The sequence below is a fragment of the Lycium ferocissimum genome, unplaced genomic scaffold (genome assembly GCF_029784015.1).
Source record: "Lycium ferocissimum isolate CSIRO_LF1 unplaced genomic scaffold, AGI_CSIRO_Lferr_CH_V1 ctg2330, whole genome shotgun sequence".
NCBI classification, from domain to species: Eukaryota; Viridiplantae; Streptophyta; class Magnoliopsida; order Solanales; family Solanaceae; genus Lycium; species Lycium ferocissimum.
In genome coordinates this window covers 73,443-93,520 of record NW_026720884.1, presented here as the reverse complement: position 1 = coordinate 93,520, position 20,078 = coordinate 73,443, and the positions used below count along the sequence as shown (strand labels likewise).

Genomic DNA, 20,078 nt, shown 5'->3' with positions numbered 1-20,078 from the left:
TATTTGTTTCAGGTTTTTGATATTGGGTTTATTCCACTTTTTTGTTTCAATTTTATTGGTATGAGACCATCAGTCAGTTTCTTATTGTGAAGATTCATTATCATCTTCTCTGTACTTTATGGCAACTGGTTTTAGAAGATTGGTTGGCAACGGAAAATAAGTAAAAAAGATTGTTGAAGATTGGTTCTTGTAAACAGGTTTTAATTGAAAACTATGATTCAACTGCACTTTTTAGAACTAGTTGGAACTTTGTTTTACTTAAAAACTTGTGAAAGTCGATCTTTGCTAGGATCAATCTTTGCGCTCACAAAATACTAGTGCAACATTGCTATCACAATGACCTTTTTCTTTCACAATAATCTTTGCAGGAATTGATTACTAATTATATTTTTAAATCCTAACGATTAAAAAAATCCATGCTTCAAAGTGAAAAATAAAGAGGTGAAATGAAAGATAACATAAGCGGGGCGAAGCGGGGAGGGGCGGGGCGAGGTAAGGCAGGGCAAACTTTTTGAAAATGCTAAACGAGGCAGGGCAAGGTGGGTCAAAATCTTAGCAGGTCAAGGTTTGACCTGCCCTAACCTGCCTAACCCGCCGTATTGCCATTCCTACAGGTCGTTACATAAGTGTCTATAGACATTACTGTTCTTCATGTACATTTGTTTTCTGGAGACTCGCTCTAGAAACGTTCCTGCCTCCAGTTAGTCCGTGGTCCTGAAGGATATGGTTCAAACCGGTGTCTGAAATGCCTCCGGTCAAAGTTCAATTGACCTTGACTCTGAGCTGTAGAAGATGCCAGTATATTTACATGATCATCTTCTACGCGAATCTTCGATGTACATCGATTATGAACATCTCCTCACGTTGTTGCCCGGAACTCTAGCAAAAAAATTTTGAGTTTACGTGAAGCATCCGAACTCAGAGGGTTGAGCCCCCCAGTGAAAGCTTCGGCAGCACATTCGTACGGAACGGCTGCAATGACATCCGCTCTTCTTGAAACTGGGTGACGAAGTCCCGAAGTAACTCTAATACTCTTTGCGAAATACAGAAGATGTCTGCCCTTGGCGTTCACACCATCTGGGCTCCAGCATGTGCTTTAATAAACATACTTATGAGCATAGAAAATGAATCAATAAGAGTGCTCGGGTAAAAGAGAATACAAAGTTAAATCCCCTTTAGCCAATGTCTCGCCAAACTTCTTGATAAAGACCGATTCGATCTTATTCGATTTTGGGGCATTTCCCTTGACAGCCATGGTGTAGGCCATTATGTGTTCCTACGGATCTGTCATCCAGTCATACTTGGGAATGTCCGTCATCTCAAAGCTCTTCGGGATCAACTTCGAGGCATCTTCTGATATTTAAGCTAACTAAATATAATTTTTTGCATTCGGATCCTCAAGAAACAACGGAGCCCCCAGGATTTGAGCCATACGGTCATCAAGCTCCTTCGTATTATTTTCCACTTTCTTAGCGTTTTTGTTCATCTTATCAGTGATGTCCTTCATAAACTGCAAGACTCACTACTACAAAACTACCAAAAATCGACGGACGGTTTAAAAAACCGACGGACAACCGACTTCCTGCGTCGGTTTTTTACATTTCTAATTTTTTTAAATTATTTTAATCAGAAAACTGACGGACAAAGTCGATTTTTTTGGCAGAATTTTAAAAATATTTAACCGCAAAAAAAAACGACGTCCAAAGTCGGTTTTATTAAAAAAAAAAAAAAATTAATATAAAACCGATGTCGTACGTCGGTTTTATTTTTAAAAACATTTTAAATAATATGCAATTCAATTTGTTTTTTTAAAAAATAATAAATAATTTTTTTTTAGGAAACCGACGGACAGGGTCGGTTTTGTCCGTCGATTTTTCTTTAAAATAGAACCAGACGGGTTTTGCACCCATTTCTTCTTCTCTTCCAAATTAAGACCCCATTCCCCCCCAAACCCTACTCGTCGCCCCCTCCCCTCCGGCCAGCCCGTCCACCCATTTCGCCACCGCCCAACGCCGCCATCTGCCAGCCCATCCCCACCAACCCCAGACCCGTTTTGAAGTTAATTAGTTGAGGTTAGTTTCTCTTAAATTAGGGCTTTTAAAATTCTTTCAATTTTAGTTTTATTTGTAGATTTTAGGCCTAATGCTAATCTATTTAGCTTTGTTAAACATCATTTGCAATGTTATTAATGTTGAATTTGTGAAAATAATGTAAACTTTATTTGACTAGTTTAGTTGTCATTTTTTTTTTTTGGCTTGAGATTGTGTTATATTTTGCATGTTCTTTGTCAATGTATTTGTGTTAGCTTAGTTATCATTCTTTGTAATATTATTGATGTTGAATATGTGCAAAAATGTATACTTTAATTATTTGACTAGTTTTTTTTTGTTGTTGTTGGATTTTGCTTTTTGTTAGAATTTCATAAGTTATTAGAATTGTTATTGATCATTCCAAATTAGAATTAGTTGAGATTGTGCTTTTCAAAGTTAGAATTGTTAAATTATAGTATTTCTAGAACCTCAATACTAAAATGTAGATTTTATTTCTCTAGATTTACTTTTCAATTTTTAGAATTGGTTGGAATTGTGTTTTTCAAAGTTAGAATTATTAAGTTATGTTAGAATTATTAAGTTATAATATTTCTATAACCTCAAAACTAAAATGTAGACTTTATTTGACTAGATTTACTTTTCAATTTTTAGAATTAAAGTTAGAATCCATAAGTTATTAAAGTTAGAATTGTTATTGAGAATTCAAAGTTAGAATTGGTTGGGATTGTGCTTTTCAAAATTATATTAAAGTTATCGTGTGGGTGTACATAATATGAATAATAGTAATCGTGTGGGTGTACATGATGAATTTGTTAAAGGTGTTGATCGGTTTATCACACATGCAATGACACTTCACCTTTTTCAAAATGAAGGGGTAATTAGGTGTCCTTGTTCTCATTGCCGGTGTATGAAGTATTTGAAACCGGAAGCGGTTAGGGTTCATTTATATAGTCGTGGGTTTAAGCGAGAAATATTATGTTTGGACCGATCATGGAGAGGCGATGGGGTCAATGGTATATTTTACAATATGGTTGTCGGTGAAAGTAGTGTGTCGCGGAATATAGTCATGTCCAATATGATAGAGTTAATGATATGGTTAATGATGCTTTTGGCGTACGATCAGGTTTGAACTTTGAGCAAAATTTTGAGGAACCTCCTAACGAAGAAGCAATGCGCTTCTATCAAGAATTAGAAGAGGCTAGTCGTCCACTTTGGTTAGGAGTCGCATTCTAAGTTGTCTGTTGCGCTTAGAATGATTAACATCAAATCGTATTGACTGTTGTTTGAAGCCGTGCCTATGGACTCAATGATTAAACTTGTAGGGGAACTAGTTAGTTCGGAATTCGACATACCTAAGAGTTACTATGAAGCAAAGAGATTGGTTTCCAAATTAGGATTGTCGTATGATAGAATTCATTGTTGTCCAAACGGTTGTATGTTGTTCTATAAGCAAGATGCTGATTTAAATGAATGTAAAATATGTGGACATGCGCGTTATAAGCGGACACCTAGTGGAAAGACGGTTCCAATTAAGGCGATGCATTATTTACCTATTATACCTAGGTTAAAGAGGTTGTTTGCATCGCCAAGTTACGCTCCTCACATGAGATGGCACAACGAAAATATAAAGGCCACACAGGTGTTATGTGTCATCCATCGGATGGAGAAGCGTGGAAACATTTTGATAGAACTTATCCGATTTTGCTAATGAACCAAGAAACATTCGTTTGGGTTTGTGTGCGGATGGTTTCACACCATATTGCGTTTTGCACCCTATTCTTGTTGGCTTTGTATTTCTTACTCCATATAATCTACACTTTGAGATGTGTATGACAAGTCCCTATATATTCCTAAATTGTGTTATCCCTGGTCCTCGTAATCCAAAAGTTTTGATTGATGTCTATCTACAACCTTTGATTGATGAGTTAAAACAATTGTGGTGTGAAGGTGTAGTGACATATGATATATCAACTAAGAGCAATTTCAATATGCGTGCTTCTTTGATGTGGACTATTAACGATTTTCTGCGTATGGGATGTTGTCTAGGTTGGATGACCGCCGGAAAGCTTGCTTGTCCTCATTGCATGGAAACTAGTAAAGCTTTTACTTTAAAACATGGCCACAAAAATTCATGGTTTGATTGTCATCGTCAATTCTTGCCTATGGATCACCAATTCAGGAAAATGAAACAAGCATTTAGAAAGAATAAAACTGAAAATGATCCCCCACCTCGAACATTATCAGGAGAAGAAATTTGAGGGAGGGTTTGTCACTTGCCTAAGGTCACGTGTTGCCTTTATAGACTACCTGGTTATGGTGTTGAACATAATTGGACTAAATGAGCATATTCTCGGGAGTTACCGTATTGGAAGGATAATCTTCTACGGCATAATCTTGATGTGATGCATATTGAAAAAAATTACTTTGATAATTTGTTCAACACTATTATGGATGTTAAAGGCAAGACAAAAGATAACCCAAAAGCTAGATTGGACCTAAAGGAATATTGTAGGCGCCCTGAATTGAACTTGCAAGAGTTAGCGAATAATAAAGTGTTCAAGACCAAGGCTAGTTTTTCATTCACTTTGGAGGAGAAACGAGAGATTTGTCAATGGGTTAAGAATTTGCGGATGCCAGAGGGGTATGCGTCTAATTTTGACAAGCGTGCTGATATGAATGAAGGAAAATTGATTGGTATGAAAAGTCATGATTGCCATGTTTTCATGGAAACTTTGATTCCTATTGCATTTAGCCGCCTACCGGAAATAATATGGAAACCAATCACAGAGATAAGTTTGTTCTTCAAGGATTTATGTTCTAACACTTTGACGGTAGAAAACCTTCAAAGAATGGAACAGAATATACCAGTCATTACAACTAAGCTCGAGAAGATCTTTCCATGTGGATTTTTTGATGTGATGGAACATCTTCCCATTCATCTTGTACAAGAGGCGCACCTTGGAGGCCCCGTTCAAACTAGGTGGATGTATCCTTTCGAGAGGTAAGTAACCAAACTTACTAGCTCTTTCTTTAACAGTATTTTGTTAACTAATTACTGTTCCTATTGATATTAAACATGTGTGCAGGACCATTGGCAAATGCAAAAAATTGGCTAAGCAGAGATCTAAGATTGAAGGATCTATTTGTGAAGCATATCTTGCAAAGGAAACAGCGCATTTCTGTTCATATTATTTCGGAGAGCAAGTGTCGTGTATGAGAAATAGGCCCAACCGTAATGATGAGGGTGGGGTTGATCATAACTACCCACCAATGTCCATCTTTAATCAACCAGGACGAGGTTCTAAAACGCCTCCAAAACGAACCCTGAGTAGTATGGAGAGGCAATCAGCTGTGACACATGTTTTGCTCAATTGCCCTGAAATTCAAGTATATATTCGGTGAGTGTCGAATTATGTTACTGAATTAAATGGGTAACTGATGAGGGTGACACTAATGAAAATCTTGCATATGTCGAGCAGTTACTTCGTAGAACTTGAGGGCGATGAAGCCATATATTCTAAGTTTTCCCATTGGTCGTACGATTTTGTAAGTGTGGAAATTCATTGCATAATTTCAATTAAATGTAGGCTACATAGAGGTTATTGAATTTTAATTTTCCTCCTTATTATATAGGTTTATCAAACAGGAGAACATTCCCAATTTGTGAAAGATATAGCTCTTGGACCAGGAAATGAAGTTAGGACAATGAAAAAGTACATTGTTAATGGCTACAAGTTTCAAACCGAAGAAGTTTCTCAATATAAGAAGACGAATAATAGTGGAGTGTGCATTAAAGGCGATGCTGATGGTAGCGGTGTAACTGTTGATTATTACGGTGTCTTTGGAGATCATACAACTTAAGTATCCGTGTTACCCCTAAGAAGAAGATAACATTATTTCGGTGCAGTGGTTTGATCCAAGCCAAAGAGGTACAAGGGTGAATCGTCAACATAATGTAATTGAAGTCAAACACACAAGACAATACAATCGCTATGATCCCTTTATAATTGCACAAAATGCTAAGCAAGTGTATTATGCTCCATATCCTTTGCGTAGGGATAAGGCTAATTTGTGGGTGGTTATAAAGACTAAGCCTGTGGGGAGGATTGAGGTCGATAATGCATTAGATGTGGCGTATCAAAATGATGTACCAGTTGTTCATCAAACGGTTGACACAGAGTTAGAAAATACTTTGAAACATCCTCAACACATATTAGAAGAAGTTGATGAAGATGATGTAACTATCATAGAAAATGTTGAGGAAGAATTGACCGATGGACCTGAAACAAGCGATGAGGAAGAATCATCTGATGAAAATGAAACAAGCGAGGATGAGTGGGAGGATAACTAGTTGCATGTTAGTTTATTCTATACTTGATAATAACATAATTCTATACTTGTTAAATTTTTACCTACGATCAATATATCATTATTGAGTTATTAATTTTATGTATGCAGATGTCATCAAGTGGTAGTGATCAAGGTAGAGGTAGAGGTAGGCCGGAGGTACTAGTAAGAGAAAAGACAAGAGACCCATAGATCCTACGGTACTAGTAGTCGGTCCATTCCGTCCGCTCCACGTATGCGCAGTCTACTCCGCCTTCTTTTTTATGCCTCGGCTCTTCTATGCAGCCCGCCTAGTCGTGGGTCTTTCGGCCGGACCACCTCGGCCGCATCATTTACCTATCCTACTTCTATACCTATACCTATGTATTGCCCACCACGCGGCAGATCTCCTAGCACATCGGCCACTTTGTCTCCTTCTCCTTCTCATTCTCCAAATGGTATACCTCCAAGTGTATCTAATTTGCACCTTAGAGATAGCAGCTCTGAGCCTGAGTCACAAAAGAATCCAACCAGTCTCAGACGCATCTTCGTCCTCTGTCGTCGCTCCTGCACTCGCACTCCGCACTCGCACCCCGCTCCGGCTCAGGCACCAATATATCATGGTTTACATCAGGGAGATAGAGATGCGATGGGTCGGATTTTCATCGTGCCTGAGGGAGTTGGGTAAGATTGTCTTTTATTAAGTTTTCCTAAAGTTTTTTTCATCTTAATCTAATATTCATTAAATTTTTTAATCATGTTCTATCCAGATCAAGACACTACAAAAGTCTTGTTGGATGTTGTTCGGAGGCTTTATGGCGATCATTTTTATACTTCATGGAGTGAAATCCCATATGATACTCGACAGGCTATGTTTAGAGAGTTTAACGTATGCATCTTATTATACATTTCATAACTTGAATTTACTTTTATATAAATCATCTAACATTAGCTATTTGATTTGCGATGTATTGTACATGGGATCCAATGGACAATGATAGGGTTGCTTTGCAAACTTTGAGATGAAGGGGGAGTGCAAGGTTGTCGATTGGTTTTCGAGGGCTAGAAGGTATATGAAGATACCCCAATGGCTAAATGCTTTGAACGGGGGAGAAACTTAAGACATATTGGCGAACTCCTGAGTTTATCGCCAAGTCTGAGCAGGCAAAGGCTGCCCGTGCATCCCAGAAAGGTGGCTCTTTGCACACTGCAGGTGCAAGAAGTCAAGGGCACGTGGCTAGGACAATGGTAAGTAATTTTATACTTTTAAAGTTACCTACGATCAATATATCATTATTGAGCTATTAATTTTATGTTTAACTTCTTTTTTTTTGCGAGAAAAAGCTACGGGACGGTGCCAACTCGGGATCGGCCTATTCCTAAAGACCCATACAAAAAAGAAGAAGCATGAGTCGGATCCGATCGTATGGGTTGAGGACAGGGCTCATAATTCCTATGTAAGTGATAATTTTATTATTTAAGTAATTATATATAAGTTTAATTATGATATATTCGTTATATACTAAGTTTCATTTTTTAATATACAGACGCATTTTATGGATGAGGTGGACCAGTACAGCCAAACTCAGCCTGAGCATCCGAGTCGTCCTCCACCGGAATTAGAGATAGATTTTTGGTGTAGAGCAGTTGGGGGAGTACAAAAGGGTAGAGCGTACGGTCTAGGCCCAAGGAACAACTTAAGTCGCCTTCGGTCAGGATTGCTAGGTGAAGCGTCTTCTCGACAAACCGAGGGAGTTGATGGTGTTCGGTCGCAGCTATGGCGCAGCAAATCACTGAACTTAATAGGAAATTAGGCGAGGCGAGGCAAAAAGAGTTGAGGAAAGTAACATCATGAAAGCGAGCCTTGAATCGCTAATGGCACAAGTTAAAAGCCACATTGCATGTGGACAATTTGGTGTGCCCCCTTCTCCTCCCCCCCCCCCCCCCTCCGACCCAGAAGATGACGATGACGGTGATTTCGTAGCCCGGACACCGGATGATCAGTTGTAGTAGTTTGGATTTAATAATGGACTTATGTTAAAACTAGTTAATGGTACTTTTGGTTGGACATTTAAATATTTCTGAACTTTGAAGGTCTATTAAGATCGTATTTGATGTGTTTAGATAGTGTTTGATGTGTTTTATTATTACTTAGGGTGATTTTATGTGTTGTAACTCTTTTAGAATTGATTTGAAGCATTTTAATGCTAGTTACGAAAGCATTGTTGTACCGGTTTCATACGGTGGTTGCGAAAAATGCATGATTTGCATGCAGAAATTTTCCGTAAAACCGACGATCGTCGGTTTTACGAAATTAATTTTGCAAATTTTCCGTAAAATCGATGGACAACCGACTCGGTCCGTCGGTTTTTGAAATTAATTATTAAATTTTATGAAAAAAGCCGACGCGATCTTTAGTGTCGATTTTTATTTAAAATAAAAAATATTTTAAATAGAAAACCGACGCAGTGCGTCGTTTTTTTCATAAAATATATATTATTATTATGTAAGATAAAAAATCAAAATTAAAAAAACCGACCCTGTCCGTCGGTTTTTTTAATTTTTATTTATTTTTTAAAATTATTGAAAAAAACCCGACGGACAACGAAACCGACGCTGTCCGTCGGGAAAAACCGACGTGGTCCGTCGGTTTCCAAAAAGCGAGGCTATCAAAACCGACGGACCGTAAAAGGTCGGTTTCCCGTCGGTTTCATTAAAAAAACCGACTCGGTCCGTCGGTTTTGGCCGTCGATTTTTCCCGTTTTTTTAGCAGTGACTTGTGCCCAGAAGGATCATTTAAGACGAACTCGCTCCCGAATGTGTCTGCATTCTCAACGGTTCTACCCTCCATTTGGTCTCCACTTGGTGTATTATTTATGACAGTTATTGTCGGAGGTGTCCCTTTAGGCCTTTTGACTCCGGCGTTTGGGTTGCCAGAAAGTGCTGAGATAGCTTTCCTCATGAATTCCATCTCCTCCATCATTGACCATTGCTGCTCCCTCACGATATGCATTGCTTCTTTGGGTTTCCGTCAGAAGGTGTTGTTTTTTCGGTAACCCATTGATTTAGACCGGTTCTCGGGGTAGTGGCTCCATCGTTGTTTCCGGTAGTGAGCAATAATTGAATTTAACAACAAGATCTAAAGTGAATCAGTGCAATTGAGAGGGTCACAATGATACCACAATTGCCCTAGCCCTACTGTGGGCACCAAACTATTTACCCAGTAAATTGGTATAGTTGAATTTGTATACGTAGTTAAGGACATGTGAATCAATACGATCAAACTAATGAGATAATACGTAAATCCAAGCAAGATAATTATAAAGAAAGCTAAAATAATTTAAAGTGATAGTCTGAGCCTTGACGAAATGAAGAGCTAGAGTATCCGGGCAAGCTATATGTCAAAGCCTTCTGCAGAACAATCAAGATCAAAATAAAGAAATTGCTTTAAGAGTTTTTGCTTTCTATTAGATTTCAGACGCCTTACAATAACCTCTATTTATACTAGAGCTATGTGGTGCATGATCCACAAATCATGCCACCTTAATTACCAATATTAATGCTGCAATAAATGGTAATTAAGAGGTGACAATGAATGGTAATAAAAGGTATTAATGCACACTTAATACTATAGGAAGACTTGGGATTTCTTGTAACGGTTGTGCATTGAATAACGTTTGACCGTTGAGTTGGCATGCTTCTTCGAGCCCTTTATAGTTTCTGTCTCCGGTAGCGGTTTGTTAGGATTTGCCCTGAATTTCCTACCTTAATTGGATTCTACACCATAATTGTGTTTTATTTCAAAAAGCTTTTTTTTGTGGGAAACGTTTTCGTGGTAGAAAAAGACTCTTTTATATCTATCCTTTTATTGGAAGAGAAGTTTTGGACTTCTATAAATAGAAGATTTTTTCTTGTCATTCATAACATAGTAGCATCCACAATGTAGTCATTAAAAGTGTTTTGTTTAGAGGGAGATTTTTCTCCCAAAATATTTTATGCTTTTATGTTAGGTTTGCATATGTAGATTATTTGATCAAACCATATTACAATATTATGTCTGTTTTAGTATGTTTTTCTTTGTCATCTGATTTATTGTCGTTCAAAGTTTGCAATTATTAGATTCCACGTGATGCCATGATTATTTCGATCCCAACAAGTGGTATCGGCGCCAGGTTCAGCTAATGACCCAATAAGTGATATCAGAGCCAATGGTTCAATGGGTTGAAGATAGGTTCAAGATGGTCAGCTCAAATGAAGCTACAATCGATTTCATGATAATGAAGATTTTATCCGACGTACTACATGTGGCGATGAATTTCAATAATATTTTCAACATCCCTGCTGCTACATCTTTAAAAATAAAGCAAAATATTTTAAAACTAATTTTTAACCCACAATATTTTTAACCATGGCAAGCAGCAGGGATGAAGATTATGTGAAGAAGGAAGATGAAGATTATTTTGCAAGAAAATTCATGCCAAGGGGAGATTTGTTAGGATTTGCCCTGAATTTCCTACCTTATTTGGATTCTACACCATAATTGTGTTTTATTTCAAAAAGGTTTTCTCGGTGGAAAACGTTTTCTTGGTAGAAAATGACTCTTCTATATCTATCATTTTCTTGGAGGAGAAGTTTTGGACTTCTATAAATAGAAGATCTTTTCTTCTCATTCATAACATAGTAGAATCCACAATGTAGTCATTTACAGAGTTTTGTTTAGGGAGAGATTTTTCTCTCAAATTTTTCATGTTTTTATATTAGGTTTTCATATGTCGATCAATTGGTCAAATCATATTACAATATTATGTCTGGTTTTAATATGTTTTTCTTTGTCGTCTGATTTATCGTCGTTCAAGGTTTGCAATTATTAGCTTCTGCATTACTCCATGATTATTTCGATACCAACAAGTGGTATCAGCGCCAGGTTCAGCCAATGACCCAACAAGTGATATTAGAGCCAATGGTTCAACAGGTTGAAGACATATTCAAGGCGGCCAACTCAAATCAAGTTGCAATCGATTTCGCAATAATGAAGATTTTGTCCGAAATACTACAAGTTGCGATGAATTTCAACCATATTTTCAACATCCCTGCTGCTGCATTTTTAAAAACAAAAAAAAATATTTTTAAACTAATTTTTAACCCACAATATTTTAACCTTATTTTTAACCATGGCAAGCAGTAGTGATGAAGATTATGTGAAGAAGGAAGATGAAGATTATCTTGCAAGAAAATTCAGGTCAAGGGGAGATTCGTTAGGGTTTGCCCTGAATTTCCTACCTTATTTGGATTCTACACCATAATTGTGTTTTATGTCAAAAAAAAAAAAAAAAATTCTTCGTGGAAAACGTTTTCTTGGTAGAAAAAGACTCTTGTATATCTATTATTTTCTTGGAGGTGAAGTTTTGGACTTCTATAAATAGAAGATATTTTCATCTGATTCATAACATAGTAGCATCCACAATGTAGTCGTTTAAAGAGTTTTGTTTAGGGGGAGGTTTTTCTCTAAAAATATATTATGCTTTTATATTAGGTTTTCATATGTAGATCAATTGATCAAACCATATTACAATATTATGCCTGTTTTAATATGTTTTTCTTTGTCGTCTGATTTATCATCGTTTAAGGTTTGCAATTATTAGCTTCTGCATGACGCCATGATTATTTCGATCTTAATAAGTGGTATCAGTACCAGGTTCAGCCAATGACCCAACAAGTGGTATCAGAGCCAATGGTTCAACGGGTTGAAGATAGGTTCAAGGTGGCCAGCTCAAATCAAGCTACAATCGATTTCACCATAATGAAGATTTTGTCCTAAGTACTACATGTGGCGATGAATTTCAACCATATTTTCAACATCCTCCATCTTTATAAATAAAGTAAAATATTTTTAAACTAATTTTTAACCCACAATATTTTTAACCGTATTTTTAACCATGGCAAGCAGCAGTGATGAAGATTATGTGAAGAAGGAAGATGAAGATTATTTTGCAAGAAAATTCAGGCCAAGGAGAGATTTGTTAGGGTTTGCCCTGAATTTCCTACCTTATTTGGATTCTACCCCATAATTGTGTTTTATTTCAAAAAGGTTTTCTTGGTAGAAAAAGAATCTTTTATATCTATCCTTTTCTTGGAAGAGAAGTTTTGGACTTCTATAAATAGAAGATCTTTTCTTATCATTCATAGTATAGTAGCATCCACAATATAGTCATGTAAAGAGTTTATTTTAGGGGGAGATTTTTCTCCCAAAATATTTTATGCTTTTATATTAGGTTTGCATATGTAGATCAATTGATTATACCATATTACAATATTATGTGTGTTTTAGTATGCTTTTCTTTGTCATCTGATTTACTGTCATTCAAGATTTGCAATTATTAACTTCCACACGATGCCATGATTATTTCGATCCTAACAAGTGGTATTAGCGTCAGGTTCAGCCAATGACCCAACACAGTTGTCAAATTACTTCTTCGGAGTGTCGTATGCTTTCCCGGAGGCCCTCGCTTGCTGACTCGAATCTGACATGTCACCATCGTCACGTGTCATGTTTTAATACGTCCACTTGGTGTATACAGATTTTGCTCTATACATAAACCAAACTAAGGTCATCTCAAGGGAAGTTTGAATCCTTGATCAAACCATGTCAATCCAAGCCGTCTTTAGGGGTTTAGACTCCTTATGCTACTCCCTCCCCAATTTATGCGACAATGTTTTATCCGGACACAAAATATAAGAAAGAAAAAAAAGTTATAAAAGGTCTAGAATATGTTATATATATTTTTATGACTATAAAGTTATGATATTAAATAGTAAAATAAGATTTTTACAGTAAATTATTTTTAATATAAAAAGTTATTATTTATTTTTAATAAATTTTAAAAAAATGCATCACATTAAAATGGCACAAAAGGAATATACATTGAGTACTTGGTTCGAGCTGGTACGGTAAGAGTTAGGATAGTCATGGCACTCTACTAGAGATGTACATAACAACATGCTGGATTGGGCCGCACCCGTCACTCTTCTCAGGCAATTGGCAATGGACAATTTGCAGGACTGGCCTTCGCTGGGGTGGTCTTTAATTTTTGCCTTCGCTAAAATCCCATAATTTCTGGTTCAACCCCGCTCAGTCAAAAATTGAAAAAAACTTTGTCTTAAGGCAGAATATTACCTTACTCTGCTTTGCAAGAATTTTTTTTTTTTTTTTTTTTTACTGAGCTGGGGTTCGAACCCAAAACCTCTGGGTATTAGGCGAAGGGCAAAAATTAAAGACCACCCCAAATGAAGGGAAATCCACGCAAAAAAAAAAAAAAAAAAAAAAAAAGATTGGCAATTGTATCGCGTAGGGGTGTTTATGGGTCGGTTTGCATCGGTTTTTGGTTAAAATTGAAATCAAACCAATTTAGTGAGTTTTTAAACTATTAAAACCAAACCAAATATAATACACATCCATTGGTTTGGTTGTTGTCGACTTGGTTCGGTTTGGTTCGGTGTTTTCGATTTTTGAGAAACTTAATGGTATTTCTTTCTTTCATTTTTTTTTCCTGATGATTAGGAAAGACTTTTACATCCCTTTCTAACTTATAATCCATTATTACCCTTTCTTGTGAGAAATATCATTTTCTTGGATTATGAAAAAAATGTCTTAGTAGGCGCTTGGCCATAGAAACCAAAAAAATTCACTTTATTTGGAATTTTTGAAGTTGGAGTTGTGTTTGATTATAGTTTTTCAAATCATATTTTATTATTTTTTAAAACAGAAAGGAAAATAGTAAAAACAAGGTTTTGGTTGTTCTCCAAATTCCAAATACAACTTGAAGTTGTATTTGGAATTTTCATGACCAAACACTAGTTTTTTTTATAAAAAAAAAAAAAGTGAAAAATTCTCAAGGCCAAACGGGTCCTTAAGATCTATCTGCTTTAATTCAGGCTTTTTTTTTTTTTTTTAATTTATTAAATGAGTTTGAATTCATGAAGTTTTTTTGAGAAATGGACTTAAAGGTGTAAAGTTCAACAGCCTAACTAGAGATTAAGAAAATTTTGATGAAAAAGTAAACAAAACATTTAAAATTATGTATAGAAATTAATATACTATATGTATATAATTATAAATTTTGTGTATATTATTTTGTCGGTTTGATTCGATTTTTCTTGGGTTTATTTTTGCTATAACCAAACCAAATCAAATATTACTCTCTCCGTCTCAATTTATGTGATATAATTTGACTGGGCACGAAGTTTAAGAAATAAAGGAAGACTTTTGAATCTTGTGGTCTAAAATAAGTCAAAGATATTTGTGTGGTTATAGATCATCTTGTAAAGCGTAAAAGATAAAGTTAAAAGTTAAATTGTTTTCAAATAAGAAAATGTATCATTCTTTTTGGGACAGACTAAAGAGAAAAGTGTATCACATAAATTGGGACAGAAAAAGTTTTTAAAAATTTAAATCCAAACCAAACCAAACCCAAATAACTATCGAATTTAATCAGTTTGGTTCAATTTGCAGTTTGGATCGGTTTCTAACCAAACTGTGAACGCCCTTAGTACCACGTAATTTCCTCAAACTATAATGAAGTAATTGCACGGTTTCCCATCAAATGAGCTGGTCTTTTATTTTGCCCTTCAAATGGGTTGTTTTTTTTAATCTTTTATTTTTGCCTTTTAAAATTAAACTTATGTCTAATGGGTAGAAATTATTTAAGTGAGTCGGCATTACTAGTAGATATTATGATGCGTAACTTATGCCCTTCTATATATAAGTTCGATTTTAAAAGGTAAAAATTAAAAACCAACCCATTTTAAGGACCAAAATTAAAGACCAGCACAAAATAGGGCCAAAAGTGCAAATGACTCAACTATAATAGGCGTCCACAATAGTCCACGTTGATGCTCAACGTTGTGGAACATAGGTGCTCATCCTTTGACGTGCTCAAGCATACACTTTGCAAAAATTGTAAATACATTTCTCACACAAGACACTTAAAGTTCAAAATTTGGACTTAACAAAAGCACAAAAAAATAAAAATGAAATTCGCTATACATTTTTTTTCTTTTTTCCAGAAGCATCAGTCGATCACAAGACAAATGCTTTGAATTGGTCTTTGCGTCACACATAAATAGAACAGTAACAGTATATCTTATCTTAATGGGTTCTCAGATTCTTAAAATCTCACCTTTTGCTTCTTCAACACCTCTAATTTTCAACTCCACCATCCCATTCTTGAGATTCCAAACCAAAAGGGTTGTCACCCAATTCAGATTCTCATCATCAAAGCCTCTCACTTCATCATCATCTGAATTTGGGTTTGTTCCTTCAAATAAGAGAGGGTTCAAAAGTGGGGTTGTTGCTATGGCTACACCAGGGTCTGTTCAGAAATCAGAAGAGGATTGGCGTGCAGTTCTCTCCCCTGAACAATTCCGTATTCTAAGACAGAAAGGCACTGAGTATGCTCTTTTCTCTCCCTCTTTCTCTTCTCTCCTTTGTAATCTTTTCTTTAATCAGTGGCTGCATATCTGTTACTCCATCCGTCCCAGTTTATGTGATACAGGATTTCAAACAAGAATTTTTTTGACCGCGATTTATTCGTATGCGGTTAATTATTGTGACAGTTTAGATATGTAAATTATTTTTCAAAAAACTTGAAGGATTGTATGTTTGAATTTACCGTCAAATTAAAGAATTTTGACTCTCGAAATCCACACTGTATCACAAATTGAGACAGAGGGCGTATACTCCAATTGTCACTCATCGGTTAAAGAGAGAAATTTAATGGGTTTATAGGCTAAATGGGCTCTCCCACCTCGCAAACTAGTCTTATGGGCTCTCCTGTTATGGGTTCTGAATTATAGGATAGTGCTGTCAGGTGCTAGTAACTGGGTTTTAGATTTAATTTTTTGTGCAATATTTAGTGAATTCATTAATACAAATACAAGGTTTAAACTACTATGTAAATCCATATGTCGGCTTACAGCTCCGTCCTTGTTTGTTAATCCTGTGCCTAGGAATACACAAGTAGCTTCTATGGGTTACTGATTTTCTTATTATTATAATTTTTCCGTCATTTTATTGTTGTTATAAGCTTCAGAAGATTTACTAGTAAATTTATTGTTTGATGACAAAATTAGCAGTTATTGCTGTTAGTCCAAGCTCATTGCCTGATGACTAGATTTGTGGTGTTCGACATTTTTAGGTCTAGGTTAACTCTCTGAATGTGGAGGGTTATGAATGGTCATTTTAGGTGTTTGTTACCAAATTCATGCCCTAATTTACAGGCTGAGTTTTGTTTTTCCTTTTTTTTTTTTTTTTTTTTTTTTTTTTTTTTTTTTTTGAGGATTCAAGTGTTTCGGAGCTTGCTGTACTTATTATAAGAAATGCTTGTTATTTTGCTTGTAAACGTCAATGTCAGGGACCCATTCTAGGTTTTTATACCTTCAAGAATTGTTTTATACCTTCAAGAATTGTTTTACTTATTTAAATTGCAAGAGACCTTGATGAGCTTCTGCAGTTTTGTGACTCAGTCAGTATTTTCTATAACTTCCTCTGAACAATTTGAAACTCAGTTCTAATATTTGTGTTAAGTCAATTAAAACGTGTGTACTTGACCAAGTTTAGTTAAGGATAGAATGCAACTTTATGGTGTTACTATCTGAATTAACCCTTTGTCCTGTTGAAATGACTAGAGATCTTGAAAGGGTCAGAATTTTAATTAATTACGTTTACTAAAAGGAATTGCTTGTTGATCTTGATTAAATAAAAAATAAAAAAAAAGAATTTCTTTGAAAATGATAACTCGTCGTGAGAATCATTTTTATTCGAGGAGCAGTAGATGGATCTTGCGTATAATAGGAGTCACGTAATCAATTGCAGAGGATTCTTCAATGTTTTCTTTCCCTCTCTCTTTCCTTAACACGTGTGTGTGTGTTTTGTTGGGGGGGGGGGGGGGGGGGGGGGGGGGTATGTTGCAGTTTAATGGTGCTTACCAGACTGCTTTTAGCTCCCTCCAAACAAGCATTGTGGAGAATTTGTTCACCGCTTTGGCGTGAGGATTAATGCAACTTCGTGATTCTTAACACTTAACTCATTCGTATGTTACCTTTGAAGTAAACACCGTGACACATTCTGGAGATTGCCAATGTGTTACCTGCAGCATGTAGCAACAGACTATGCACAAGTACATAGCTCCTAGTTGTAGAAGGCTTGTTATCCAAGTTTATTACATTTGGGTGTGCATATTATAGGCAAATTGGCAGAATCGCATCTTTCTAGTTGGATATGATTCAAGATAAGAGCTTCGTCAAGGAGAGTTGCTTGAGTTTGTTCTCCTCGTGTATGCTCAGCATGTCAGTTTATAAAATTCATCACCAAGCTTGTGGTTCTATATTTTTATTTCTACTTTAAAGACTCAAATATTCAACAAGGAAAAATAACATAGTTGAATGATCATGATGCTTATTAATTGATTAAGATGAAGAATTTACCATAAAGGATTACTTCACAGGTATCCAGGTACTGGAGAATATGACAAGTTTTTTGGTGAAGGAGTCTACCAATGTGCAGGATGTGGCACTCCCCTCTACAAGTCCACCACAAAATTCAACTCAGGCTGTGGTTGGCCAGCTTTCTTTGAGGGTCTTCCTGGAGCTATTAATCGCACTGTGAGCTTCCCTCTCTTTCTCCTCGCCAAATCAATATGGTTTTGTCATTTTGAAAATCTTTAGATCATAATACTCATTATGTAGGAGAACTATTGTTTGTATTAGTTGGTGTTACATGTGTAAGGAGGCGGGCGAAGATGTAGATCACCTTCTTTTACATTGCGGTAATCATGAGGTTATGGTGGGATATGTTCAGGTGGTTTGGTACTCCATTGATAATGCCAAAAACTGTGGAAGATTTGATGTTCAGTGGGAAGAGCAGGAGGAGGAGGAGAAGACAAAGGGCTTGGAACGTGGTTCCACTTGCATTAATGTGGGTTGTGTGGAGATGGAGAAATAGGAGAGCTTTTGAAGGGGTTGAGTGGTGTTACTCTCGGTTGAGGAGTAGTCTCCAGTCCCTTATTTGCTTTTGGTGCACACAGAAAGTTCCTTGTTGTATAGATGATTGAGTGGAGTTTGTAGATTTGTAAATTCTCTACCTTTTGGTATATACCCCTTGTATACGGCCATTTTCGCCATGTTTATAAATGAAAATACTTTTACTTGATAAAAAAAAAATGTGTAGGAGAGCTATTATTTTTGGGAGGGTTCATCACTCCCCCCTAACTTCTGCATATAGAGTTTCTATACGAGGTTACATTAATATGAATGTCCTCCCTGCCGTTGAGACCAAAGTAGAGCCTAGCCTTAGATTTTGGGAGGTCTGCCACCTTTGTTAGCACCTTCTTTTAACTTCCTTTTGTTACCTTCCATTGTTTCTCTTTCGTCCTGCCATTTCCAAATGATGCTGGAGCAAGAAATGAAGACAATCTGCTTGTCATTCCTGAAGCTTTGTAATAGTTAGATATTTAAAATTTGAGAAAGAAAGCACTAACCGCATATTGACCAAGTAAAGGCTCCACGAATTTTTTGTTCCATTACTCTTTTCAAGTTTTAGCTTTTTGCATTTATACTACTTGTTCTTGAAATTTTTTTAAAAGGCAGTTGACTCACATGGAGGAATTTCGTTGAGTTTTCTTAATGTATATTTGGTAATGAGATTTCTTCTTCAACATTTCTATATTTTGCCTAGGTCCTCCGAAGCAATTTTTCTAGATTTGACATTATGGCACTGTCTGATGTGTGATATAATTGTGCTTTTCAGGCTGACCCTGATGGTAGGAGGATAGAGATTACTTGTGCAGCTTGTGGTGGCCATCTTGGTCATGTTTTCAAGGGTGAGGGGTTCCCCACCCCAACTGATGAGCGCCATTGTGTCAATAGTGTTTCCCTCAAGTTTACACCAGCAAATTCTTAATCCATCGCACTTAGGATGTGATGGTTATCACAGCTTTATATCTCCCACATATAGTTTGTGTTAACTACTGATGACAGTGTTGTGTTTTGGAAATAAAAGTTACCTTTAGTTTTGCGCTTTCTGGGAAATGATTCTCAACCTTTTGTTAATGTAGTCTCAATATAAGGAAAAACTAGACGAGTTTGATATAAATATTTATGACTTTGATACAACTGCTGTCCAATACAATCAGAAGCAGTTTCAGAAAGACCCAATCTGGAAAGTTGCTACCTGGAGATGCACTCATCCGCGTAGTTTCTTTTTTAGGTTTTCATGTAGCTAATTATTTTCAAGATCTTGTCATCATCCCCCTGAAATATTATCAATGAAGTACTAACCTTTCTATAAATTCCCACACATGATGTGGGGTGCCTTTGCCAGTTTCACATTGTCCTCTTCATTCCCACTTCCCGCTGAACGGTTTTTACCTCTGACATTCTCCTATATAGGTTGAAAACCCAAATTCAATTTTAGTCGCTTTATCTTTTGATGCTAAGCCTAAACGTTTAATCATCTTGATCGCATGCCCCCTAACAGTGTTTCAAAAGGCATTTTCGGAGCGACCCCGGGGCGAGGCATATCAAAAAATGCCTCGGGGCGTACCGGCGGGGCGTAAGCCCCAACCTTCTGGGCGTTCCCCTGGGCGTAAATCTCAACATTCTGGGCGTTCATTTGGGGTGTATGCCCTAAGAATTTTTTCAAATTTG

At 36.4% G+C, this 20,078-nt stretch overlaps 1 protein-coding gene across 1 annotated transcript; it reads left to right on the top strand.

The window, feature by feature from the left end:
- The first annotated feature begins 15,433 nt into the window (after positions 1 to 15,433).
- On the top strand, positions 15,434 to 19,544 carry LOC132043353 (peptide methionine sulfoxide reductase B5-like). The gene is made up of 3 exons (XM_059433859.1): positions 15,434 to 15,824; positions 17,879 to 18,035; positions 19,180 to 19,544. Exons 1-3 carry the CDS (start codon positions 15,526 to 15,528, stop codon positions 19,330 to 19,332), a joined length of 609 nt encoding a protein of 202 aa, XP_059289842.1. The 5' UTR covers positions 15,434 to 15,525; the 3' UTR covers positions 19,333 to 19,544.
- The last annotated feature ends 534 nt before the right edge of the window (positions 19,545 to 20,078 follow it).